This window comes from Onychomys torridus, chromosome 1 (assembly GCF_903995425.1).
Source record: "Onychomys torridus chromosome 1, mOncTor1.1, whole genome shotgun sequence".
Taxonomy (NCBI): Eukaryota; Metazoa; Chordata; class Mammalia; order Rodentia; family Cricetidae; genus Onychomys; species Onychomys torridus.
The window spans coordinates 157,101,797-157,114,290 of record NC_050443.1 but is presented as its reverse complement, the minus strand read 5'-3'; the positions used below and the strand labels follow the sequence as shown (position 1 = coordinate 157,114,290).

Genomic DNA, 12,494 nt, shown 5'->3' with positions numbered 1-12,494 from the left:
TTGGTCTATCATTGTGGGGAAAGAAGAAAAGGCAAAGGCCCAGCAGGCTTGCAGAAATTATATCTTGCATAAATGTATGAACAAATAGGGCACTGGCAGCAGAAGTCCAGTAAATAGAAAATAGATAAAAAATAGAAATAGAAATACAAAAGGATAAATGCTCAAGAGACTTAGAGAAAAACATGGAAAGAGATTAGGCTAATTAAATTCTAAATCAGAACTTCCAGCTTTATTAGGAAGTTGGCTTCATAATTTAAAAAGCAAAAGGGCAGTAAGAAAAGACAGACTGAAGACAAACCAAGGGTCTGATATCCATTTAGCTACTGAGTGACCTTGGACAAGTGACTCAGCCTTTCTGAGCTCACTGTGTTGTCTTAAAATTTATTTTAAAATTGTTTTAAATTTACCAAAAAGCTGTAGAAATAGTAGAGTTTCCACATATTCTTCACCCACCTTCCTGGGATGCTAATATTGTTCACAGTCATAGCACAAGTGAGATAACCAGGACACAAATACAGTAGTAAATTCAGCTGTACAGTTGAAGTATTGTTGAGTTACAGCCGGATATCAAAAATGCCTTATTGGCATTTTACTATTTTCCCATCACTTTTCTTTCTTTTCCAGGGTCATATTCACTAGAATTTGACATTACATGTACTAGTTAAGTCTCCTCTCCAATGCTGAGAGCCCTTCAGATTTTTCACCTTTCATGACCTTGACAGGTTCTAGAGCATTGCCTGACCCTCAACCTGGCTATACCTGACATTTTCCCGTTACTAGATTCAGGTTTGCCTCTGTGGCAAGAACTCATGGAGGTGACATCTCACCTCTTTAAGCAGGATAAGTAGGGGCATAATTGGATATGTATCATTACTGGTCAAAGAACCTTGAGACAGTATCTGTGGTTGGGTTTCTGCACTGTTCTATTCTTCCATGAGATTAGCGAAGATCTTGTGGAAAGTTGCTTAGGGGTCCTGCATATACCTCATCTCTATCCCACTTCTTTTTGCTAAATAACTTTGAAATGCATCAGCGGTCCTGCACAACGTTGATGGCTGTGTGTTCTATGGGGACCCCAGTTGCCTCGTACCAACAGTATTTGGAATTTGCTTTCTAAGTTTCACTTTCTTCATCTGCAACTCCAGGATCATGACAGCTGTAAAAGGATTAAGTGGGTTAAAATATGTAAAACTATTCAGTCCAGAGAGCACCTCCTAGATAGGTGAGCTTTCCTTTCTTTTTTTTGTGTGGTGTATGTACAAAGCCATGTGTATGCAGATGTGTGTCAGCATGTGTGTGTGTGTGTGTGTGTGTGTGTGTGTGTGTGTGTGTGTGTGTGCAAGTGCAAAGGTAGAGGCCAGAGGCCAGTTCAATTTCTCTCTACATTATTATTATTATTATTATTATTATTATTATTATTATTATTATCATTATCATCATCATTATTTTGAGTTGGGGTTATCTCATTGAATCTGGAACTCATTAGTTCATCTAGGCTGACTGGCAATGACCTCCAGGATCCACCTCTCTCCCCACCACAGTCCTCCAGTGTCCTTTCATTTCACTGTGGAAAGCCACACTAATTTGGAGGCAATCCATTGTAAGTATGTGAACGTCACTCTTGTATAATTTTCAGTGAATGTTACACAGCCTTTCCACCTGTTAATATAAAGCCACAGAATGAGTTCTACTCAGACTGACTGGTGGAAATCCCTTTGAATCTGCCTTTGATCACTGCCCAGTCTGACGTTTTAATTAGTTTGCCCATGATTTGTATGAAAAGAGATGCTTGAGAATACTTGAAAACACTCTATTCTCATAGCAGTTGAAGTGTTTTCCCAGAAATCTTGTTTACGTTCTGAAGTTGTCTCTAAACTATTTTCAGAGATAGTCTACAGCATACCTCACCCCAGCTGTGGGTGCCCCATCTCTGGCCCTGCTCTGAGCTGGCGAATCCCTGCCTCATCACTGACTCCCAAGGCTCTGGCAGTGATGGAAAAAGTCCAAGTTAGATTTAAAATTAGATTTTAAAACTTCTGGAAATTCACTTTTAAGTTAAGGTCTATTTTTTTATTTTTTAAGACAAGAATAGGATCTTACAGATGCGAGAGTAAATAGAGCTGGAAATTTCAAATACGTTGTGAAACAGTAAAGTTACTCCATTTACAGGAACTTTCATTTTCCCGACCATTTTTATCAGTAAGAAAAATCAAGAACACCAGGAGATTTACTTAAAAAAGAAAAAACCAACAAGGGTTTCCAGGCTCCCCTGTGGGCTCCTAGTGATTCCATTTTAGTTTATGATGGGATGGAAAACTGCAGCTATGACAAGTGTCACTCTCCATGCAGGTGACAGGCAGGATACCGGAGAGGTAAAAGCCCAGAATATGGGTTTGGATCTCACAACAGCCACCCACCCTCTGTAATCTGAGCCGGCGACTGTCCCTACACCTTGGCTTCCCTGTTGGTAGGATGGGAAAGCTGTCCCCCCACGTTGCTGCGAAGAGATAGTAAGTGATGCTTGTAAAATGGTCATCATGAGCCTGCTGGGCCTGTGGACACAGGCTTCTCTCTGAGGAATGGGGTTTGGGGACATGCCTGGACATGGAGCCAGTTGGGCTCAGCCTCTAACACCTTCTTTATCCACTGGGCTTCATCCTGGTCAATCGTGTTTATCACCACTGGCAGCATCTTTTCTGGAAAGCCATGGGGGCTGCACACTGAGGCCAAGAATTAGGAAGGGCATTGTGACAAAGGCTGATTGACCCTCTGTCAACTAGAGATACAGATGACCCACAATGAGAGTCCTCTTAGCATTCGGTGGTGCCTACTAGTGACCCAAATCAGAAACTGTGCTATTTGTGGAATTCAACCAACCAAGAACACACAATAGCCATATTAAAATTTTGTAACTTAATAATTGGGGCAAAAGAAATTAAAACTATAAGTAGAAAATAAAAAGAAAACTATGGTTGTGGGGCACATTATATACAGAGAAGGGTCCTTTAAGACCAAGACCGGCATCAACTTCCTGTCACTTCCTCTTTGACCTAAACCATAGGGATGCCAGCCATTGGCTCCCCACCCCTACCTCATCCTTGGATGCCATACAGAAGTTCCGTCTTCGCAGTTTGCAAGTTCCAGTCACACTTGTGCTCTTTAGCACTGGCTTCTGGCACGTGCTCTGAGGCTTTAAGGTGACTTTCCGGGGTTGAGGATTTTGACAGGATGCAGAGAGGGAGGGGAGTGATCCATACCCCTCAGTAACTACCTCCATGCTTCCTTATGTGAGGAATCCCAGGCACTGGTCTTTTAAGTTTCTGAGGAGAAGTGATGTGGCCAGGCTTCATGCTGTCAAAGCTCACAATTAAGACACAGGCCCTAAAAACACTGCTAGGAATGGGCCGACTGAGTCTAGGGGTTGAGATGTTTGTAGACTCTGTCAAGTTTGTAGGCAGCTAGGGTGCAATGAGAAGGAAGAAGACAGTGTGGTGGCAATCTCAGGGCCTGGGAAGAAAACTGGCCATCACGGAATCAGCAAGACAGATAGGTAGAAGAGTTATCAAAGACAGACCCCATATGAGAAATATGCTTAAGAATCGTGGACGGTGGCTCCAATACAGAAATGTCTGAGTGGTTCCTTACCTCATTAAATCTCATCACAAGGTCTTCAAGGGCATTGTGCTCTCCATTCTGAGACGTGAGGATTGATGCTGAGATGGATGCTTTGAGACGGGGCAGGGAACTCTGGCATTCAGGGGAATTCAAGTCCCGGGTTAAGAAACAAAGGTAGTCCATGGGCAGGACCCTTCGGTAAATGTTCTGCTCCTGTTCTGTCAAGATGCTGGCCACTTCCTCCGGGAACTGAATGAGGGGCTGGAGCTCAATCAGCTCCTTGCTGATCCCAGCTGAACTTGAAGGAACGGTATTGGAATTGGCCATAGAGGTGCCGGGTTGGCGTTCTGGGGAAAACAAAAAAAAGCAACAAACTTATGGTTATAGCAAGGCTGAGATCATTATCACAAAGCCAGTCAAAACCTTGTAGATTTCTCAGTCAAATCATTTGCTTAGTGAGTAGCTCTACACTGTAATGCTTACTATAGAAACCTTTCTTACATCTGTCTTCCTGAATCCATGAGAGGTGGAGGCAGAGGCTTATCTTCCTTCAATAGCAGTATTAATTTAACACAGTGCTATTCAACAAGCTCACTATGAATCTTTATAGATCATCATCTTCTTTATCTTCGTTGGTTAGTCATCAGAGTTAAGATGAATAAGGTGGCCGGGCGGTAGTGGTGCCCGCCTTTAATCCCAGCACTCGGGAGGCAGAGCCAGGTGGATCTCTGTGAGTTCGAGGTCAGCCTGGTCTACCAAGTGAGTTCCAGGAAAGGCGCAAAGCTACACAGAGAAACCCTGTCTCGAAAAAATAAATAAAAAATAAAAATAAAAATAAAAAAGATAAATAAGGTGGAATGTGGGCACAGCCAGATGAATCTGAAGACAGAAGAAGGCTGCATGTATATGTGCATATTTGTTATAAACATGAAGACTAGGTACCTAACCCTCTACACACACAGTTCCAAAGCATAATGGTATAGTTTACCATCCCCACATCTTCAAAAACTGTATCACTGAGGTTCATTTGAGAGTTTGCAAGAACAGAACCACCTATAAACATAGGAAAGAAATGGGTTATAAGGGGATACATTCAAATAAATAATCGTACTTCATATTACACTGGAAATAAGAAAGTGACAGAAGAATGCAGGGCAGAGAGTGATGGGTATAATAGACAAGTACCAAAGGCATGGGTGTGGTATTGTGTTCCCCCAAAATACTGTGCACCCTAATAAATTTATCTGGGGTCAGAGAACAGACAGCCACTAGATACAGAGGCTATAAAATGGTGGCACTCATGCCTTTAATCCTAGCATTTCAGAGACAGAAATCCCTCTGGATCTCAGTGAGTTCAAGGTCACATTGGAAACAGCCAGGCATGGTGACTCACGCCTTTAATCCCAGAAAGCAAGCCTTTAATCCCAGGGAGTGATGGTAAAAAACAGAAAGGTATATAAGGCATGAGGACCAGAAACTGGAGGCACTTGGCTGGTTAAGCATTTGGCTGGTTAAGCGTTTAGGCTTTTGAGTAGCATGGTTCAGCTGAGACCCATTCTGGATGAGGACTCAAAGGCTTCCAGTCTGAGGAAACAGGATCAGCTGAGGAACTGGAGAGGTAAGGTACCTGTGGCTTGTTCTGCTTCTCTGAGCTTCCAGCATTCACCCAAATAACTGGCCTCAGGTTTGATTTTATTAATAAGTACCTTTAAGATTCATGCTACACAGGAGTGTCTAGGTTCAAAACAATTCCTTTAATTAGCACTGACATACACACTTTCTGTTTACTGTGATACCTTCCTACTCTAATTCTTAGCTACCTGTCCAAATTAATTCACCCATTCATCTACTGAGCCATTCACCATTTTACTGAGGCTGATCCTGAACTTCTTGTCTTCCTGCCTATGCCTCTTAAATGCTGTAATTACAGGTGTCTATGTGGTACTGGAGCTCAGACCCAGAACCTTGTGTATGCTCAGCATGCACTCTACTAACTGAGTGATATCCCTAGCCCTGAGAGAACATCCAGTTTTATGGTTATGTAAGTTTGGGGAAGGTTAAAATATGCAAGTCACACATTCTCTTCCCAGAGATACTTCAGACACATGGTACATTGCTACAGGCTCTGAAGGGCTCATTTGCATTATCTTTACCCAGTATTGCCCCCCCTTTCATCCACTATCTACCGCATCATTCTGTATGACTAGCATCCTTGGAACCTCTTCTGCTATGGGACCCAAACTGTCCATGATCTCCATTCTGTGCATGTCTTCTTTCCTGGCCTTCTTCTTTATTCTCTCACACTGCTGTGGGAGAGATGCTATGCTCTGCATCCAGAACCATTCCTACCTCCTGTTACAACACGTCTAAGTGGCCCTTGTTAAAACAAAGCCCACCTGTCTTCTTGATGACACCATACTACTAGACTCCCACCTACAGCAAAGCCAGGATTCTGGATATCCATCAGTCACAGAAGGAATCCCATAACATTCAGACTTCAGTGTTCTTTAACCCTCTTTAGATCTCTCCTGCAGAGAGATGGGTGGACCGCATCTGTAATTCCAGGACTGGAGAAGGTGAGACAAGAGGATCATGAGTTCAAAGCCAGCCTAGAGGAGATAGCAAGTTTCAGGCCAGCTAGGGCTTCACAGTGAGTAGTGGTACCTCATCTCAAAAAAACAAGTACAACCATTAGGATTTCAGTGACTTTGCACTCCACTGATACAAAGCTAGATGGTTCTAAATATATGCCTGGTAAAAATGTCTGATTTGTCTTCCCTATAAATTCTATCATATCCACATGACCATATCTGTTTAATTCTAAAAGTCAGATAGGTGAGTGAGGGGTTCACTTTATACTTTATCTGTCTCCTCGAACAAACTACCAAAAACCTATAGTAGCAAAAAGTGGTCCACTAAAGTACTCTATAGAGGACATAAAATAACAATAAATCTTATGAAATAACAACTTGTATAATATATAATAGAAGAGATGATGAAATAAAATATATAAATAAGAGTAAGGATGATATATTTGAAACAACAATATATTTTGAGATATGAACCACTGTTACAATGATGAATCTAGTGATAAATGGCAACAGTAGAGATTAGAATAAAACAGTAAAAAAAAAAAAAAAAGGAAAAAGGAATATAATCAGAGTATCCATGATAAATCTAATGGTTTCATGACATCACACCCAAAGGAAACACAAATCAAGGCTACAAGGCTTGACACATATTTAGGCTTTGGCATGGATTTTTTAAAAGCAGGATTCATGGGGGATTTTATGTATTCACAACAAGCTAACATCATACAAGTATCCTTGGGACATAAAGTTTCTATCCATCAGTTTCCATGCTTTGAACAGGTATTATATCCACTCTTCTCTCATCCTTGCTGCCCACCCACTCGCCTTCTGCCTCACATGCCACACTGCCCCAACCTCATCAGTCCTGCCCACCTCTGTACAACCTGATGGTGCCCTAGTGGCCTGGAGCTCATCACTCCTAAGCTTTCCCACTCATCTCTGTGCCCACTGGGATCTGTAGAGCTTTGCTTGCAAAAACATTTCTAGAAAGTTTCTGGTGAATAAAATTATCCACCTTAGCGATGTATGGCAACTCATCCCTGTAATAATCATAGCTTTGGGGGGATGGAAATAGGATAATCCACAGTTCAAGGCCAGCCTGAACTACTGGTCTCTTGCTCAAAAACCAAACCCAAGCCCCAAATTATCTGCCTCACCCTCACTTTCAGTCATTGCTGTCAGCCACACGTCTTCTGTAATGCTCACTCTACAGCCGACTATAGATATTATCACAGCTCACACCTGGGCACCATGAGACAAAGTAACTTCAAATTGTGACTTTCTGCTCAATAAAAGCTTTCTATACTCAGTGCTTTCTATGGATTATAATTAATTAATTAATTTATTGTACATGTATGTGGGTGTGAATGTGCCATACCACACATGTGGAGGTCAGAGGATAACCTGCAGAAGTCAGTTCTCTCCTTCCACCATGTGAGTTCCTGGGATTGAACTCAGGTTGTCAGGCTTGGCGTCAAGCACCTTTACCTGCTGAGTCACAGCACTATCTCCCAGGAGATTCGGTGTTAGCATCCAGATTTGACTTACAAGCGCTGTAGCTCGTATAAGGTGACATAAGTAGTAAGTCAGAGATGTCACCTGAACAGGGTCTATATGGCTCCAGACTCCACGTCCTTATACTCAGCATGCTGTCACCTCAACATCCCAGGTTATGGATGCATTTCAAGAGATTGTGGTTAGTGCAAACCACTCTGTTTGCCTCATTACTTTGGAGAGATCAAATAAAGTGACCTCTTTTGACTTTAAAGATGAGAGTGTGACCCAGAAGGTAGACAGTTCTCTTCCTGAGTCAGCCTGAAATCACCATAGGGCAGCAGGCAGAAATTCAAGTGGGCCCTTTCTGAGTTAATAGGAATGCCCCATGTTTAAAATCAGATCTGTCTAAAGGATCTATACTGGATTTATACAAAGCATGATTTCTAGATTAATAATTTCCAGGAAATACTGGGTTAAAACAAAGGCAAAGAGACTCTTTTTTATTACTAAACTGTTTTTTTAGATGTATTCATCTAATTTTGTGTGTATGAGTGTTTTGTCTCCATGAATGTGCGTGTACCGTGTGTGTGCTTGGTGCTCCAGGAGGTCAGAGCCCAGCATTAGATCCCCTGGTACTGGCGTTACATTTGGTTATAAACTGCCACATGGGTACTGGGAATTGAACTCAGGTCCTCTGCAAGAACAACAGGCACTAGCTGAGCCATCTCTCCAGCCCAAGAGGCGCCTGTCTTAACTGCAGGGTTTCTCAAAGCCTTTAAGAATTCCCACTGGGAATGTGATGTGCTATTACACAGTAGCTCTCCTCACCCCTGCTGTCTGTCTTTGTGTCATTTACAGCAGGATCAGTGTCTCTCACTATCCTCGGCTAAATACAATGGGTCTGCTGAGACCTTTGGATTTTGTGAAGTTTATGGTTCCAAGAACTTCTGCGTATTTCTGGGAATCTGTGGAGAGAAGGGCAAGAGCGGCTGCTCAGGAAACGGTAGTTTATCCCCCACTACTGAAGCCTATTTTAAGCAGATTTTAAGGGTATCTCTGTAGCGAAAAAGAAAACACCAGAATATGTGGTGCTCACAAAGAAACAAATACATACGCATTTAGACATCTGGGTGTCATCATCTGTCTCAGTAGCACCTTGCCTGGGGGATGGGAAGCGCAGGCCAAGCCTTTCTCTGGTGAGATGTTACTCTGAAAAGCCAGAGCATCCTCAGGAAGTCCTCCTCTCTCTCCTGCCTCTCTGGTGATCACCAGCCCCTGACTTTGTCTACTAGGACCATTCCCAGGGGCCAGCTACAATAACCTGGATCACCCAGGTAGACCCAGGGGATAAACTTGTAAATTTATGAGTGGTTTCGTGAATCTATCCATCTAGTACCTTTTGAAAATTTCCTACCTTGTAGGGGGTTGCATTACAAAAAAAAAAAAATTGGCCTGTTTGGTGCATGATTCCACCTAAGTGCCTTGAGCTAAGGTATAACAACCATGGCCACTTCTACTTCTCTTTTTGGTTATTTGTTTCTTTTTTTTTCTTTTTATTATTATTTTATTATTATATTTGTGTTTCAATTTTACACATCAGCCATGGGTTCCCCTGTCCTCCCCCCTCCCACTCCCACACCCACCTTCTCCCCCATTCCCTCCCCTCCATTCCCATCTCCTCCAGGGCCAAGGCACCCCTGGGGATTCATTTAAACCTGGTGGATTCAGTACAGGCAGGTCCAGTTCCCTCCTTCCAGGCTGAGCAAAGTGACCCTGTGTAAGCCCAAGGTTCCAAACAGCCAGCTCATGCACTAAGGACAGGTCCCAGTCCCACAGCCTGGATGCCTCCCAAACAGTTCAAGCTATTCAATTGTCTCACTTATCCAGAGGGCCTGATCCAGCTGGGGGCTCCACAGCTTTTGGTTCATAATTCATGTGCTTCCATTCATTTGGCTATCTGTCCCTGTGCTTTTTGCAATCTTGGTCTAACAATTCACACTCTTATAGTCCCTCCTCTTTCTCAACAATTGGATACCTGGAGCTCCACCTGGGGCCTGGCGAAGGATCTCTGCATCCACTTCCATCAGTTATTGGATGAGAGTTCCAGCTTGACTGTTAGGGTGTTTGGCCATCTGAACACCAGACTAGGTCAGATCAGGCTTTCTCTCGACCATTGCCAGCAGTCTACAGAGGATGTATCATTGTGGATTACTGGGGACCTCTCCAGCACTCTGCCTATTCCTGTTCTCATGTGGTCTTCATTTATCATGGTCTGTTATTCCTTGTTCTCCCTTTCTGGTCTTGATCCAGCTGGGATCTCCTGCTCCCCTAAGCTTTCTTTCCCTCAAATCTTGCCCTATATTACTCCCACTGTCATCCAGGTTGTTCATGTAGATCTCATCCATTTCTCTGTCATTGGGTGATCCTTGTGTCTTTCCTAGGGTCCTATTTTCTAGGTAGCCTCCCTGGAGTTGTGTAGCAGTCTAGTCATCTTTGTTTTACATCTAGTATCCTCCTATGAGTGAGTACATACCATGTTTGTCCTTCTGAGTCTGGGTTACCTCATTCAGGATGATTTTTTTTTCTAGATCCATCCATTTGCCTACAAACCTCATGATGTCATTGTTTTTCTCTGCTGAGTAGTACTCCATTGTGTATATGTGCCATATTTTCTTTATCCATTCTTCAGTTGAAGGGCATTTAAGTTGTTTCCAAGTTCTGGCTATTATAAACAATGCTGATATGAACATAGTTGAGCAAATGCCCTTGTGGTATGATTGAGCATTCCTTGGGTATATGCCCAAGAGTGCTACTGCTGGGTCTTGGGAGAGATTGATTCCCAATTTTCTAAGGAAGCGCCATATTGATTTCCAAAGTGGCTGTACAAGCTTGCATTCCCACCAGCAGTGGAGGAGAGTTCCCCTTGCTCCACATCCTCTCCAGCATAAGCTGACTTCTGTGTTTTTGATCTTAGCCATTCTGACAGGTGTAAGGTGGTATCTCAGAGTCGTTTTGATTTGCATTTCCTGGATAATTAGGGATGTTGAGCAATTCCTTAAGTGTCTTTCAGCCATTTGAACTTCCTCTGTTAAGAATTCTCTGTTTAGTTCTAAAGCCCATTTCTTAATTGGACTGTTGGGCATTTTGATGTCTAATTTCTTGAGTTCTTTATATATTTTGGATATCAGCCATCTGTCAGATGTGGGGTTGGTGAAGACCTTTTCCCATTCTGTAGGCTGTTGCTTTGTCTTGTTGACCATGTCCTTTGCTCTACAAAAGCTTCTCAGTTTCAACAGGTCCCATTGATTGATTGTTTCTCTCAGTGTCTGTGCTACTGGTGTTATATTTAGAAAGTGATCTCCAGTGTCAATGCGTTCAATAGTACTTCCTACTTTCTCTTCTATCAGGTTCAGAGTAACTAGATTTATGTTGAGGTCTTTGATCCACTTGGACTTAAGTTTTGTGCACGGTGACAGTTATGGATCTATTTGCAGCCTTCTATACATTGACATCCAGTTATGCCAGCACCATTTGTTGAAGATGCTTTCTTTTTTCCATTGTACATTTTTGGCTTCTTTGTCAAAAATTATATGTTCATAGGTGTGCGGGTTAATGTCAGGGTCTTCAATTTGATTCCATTGGTCCACATGTTGGTTTTTATGCCAGTACCAAGCTGTTTTTATTACAGTAGCTCTATAGTAGAGCTTGAGGTCAGGGATCGTAATGCCTCCAGAGGTTGTTTTATTGTACAGGATTCTTTTGCCTATCCTGGGTTTTTTGGTTTTCCATATGAAGTTGCGTATTATTCTTTCCAGATCTGTGAAGAATTGTGTTTGTAATTTGATGGAGATTGCATTGAATCTGTAGATTGCTTTTGGTAAGATCGCCGTTTTTACTATGTTAATCCTGCCTATCCATGAACATGGGAGATCTTTCCATTTTCTGACATCTTCAATTTCTTTTTTCAGGGAGTTAAAGTTCTTGTCATATAGGTCCTTCACATGCTTAGTTAGCATAACCTCAAGGTATTTTATATCATTTGTGGCTATTGTAAAGGGTGATGTAGCTCTGATTTCCTTCTCAGCCTGTTTGTCTATTGTATATAGGAGGGCTACTGATTTTTTTGAGTTGATCTTGTATCCTGCTATGTTGCTGAAGGTTTTTATTAGCTGTATCAGTTCCTTGGCTGAATTTTTGGGGTCACTCATGTATACTATCATATCATCTGCATATAGGGAAAGCTTGACTTCTTCCTTTCCAATTTGTATCCCCTTAATCTCCTTATGTTGTCTTATAGCTCTGGCTAGAACTTTAAGTACTATATTGAATAAGTATGGGACAGCCTTGCCTTGTTCCTGATTTTACTGGTATTGCTTTGAGTTTCTCTCCATTTAATTTGATGTTGGCTGTTGGCTTGCTGTAGATTGCCTTTATTATGTTTAGGTATGTTCCCTGTATTCCTGATCGCTCCAAGACCTTTATCATGAAGGGGTGTTGGATTTTGTCAAATGCCTTTTCTGCATCTAGTGAGATGATCATGTGTTTTTTTCCTTGAGTTTGTTTATATGGTGTATTACATTGACAGACTTTTGTATGTTGAACCACCCTTGCATCCCTGGGATGAAGCCTACTTGATCATGGTGGATAATTGTTTTGATGTGTTCTTGCAGTCTGTTTGCCAGAATTTTATTGAGTATTTTTGCATCAATGTTCATGAGGGAGATCGGTCTGTAGTTCTCTTTCTTTGTTGCATCTTTGTTTGGTTTGGGAATCAGGGTAATTGTAGCCTCA

General features: G+C 42.1%; 1 protein-coding gene across 2 annotated transcripts in view; it reads right to left on the bottom strand.

Moving 5' to 3' along the window:
* The window catches only part of Plce1 (phospholipase C epsilon 1), a 307,054-nt gene that overhangs the window by 137,176 nt on the left and 157,384 nt on the right, over positions 1-12,494 (bottom strand). For both annotated transcript variants that reach the window (XM_036168280.1, XM_036168287.1), the window contains exon 4: positions 3,646-3,962. In XM_036168280.1, the coding sequence (XP_036024173.1) occupies positions 3,646-3,962 (317 nt within the window). The remainder of the gene's footprint in view (positions 1-3,645; positions 3,963-12,494) is intronic.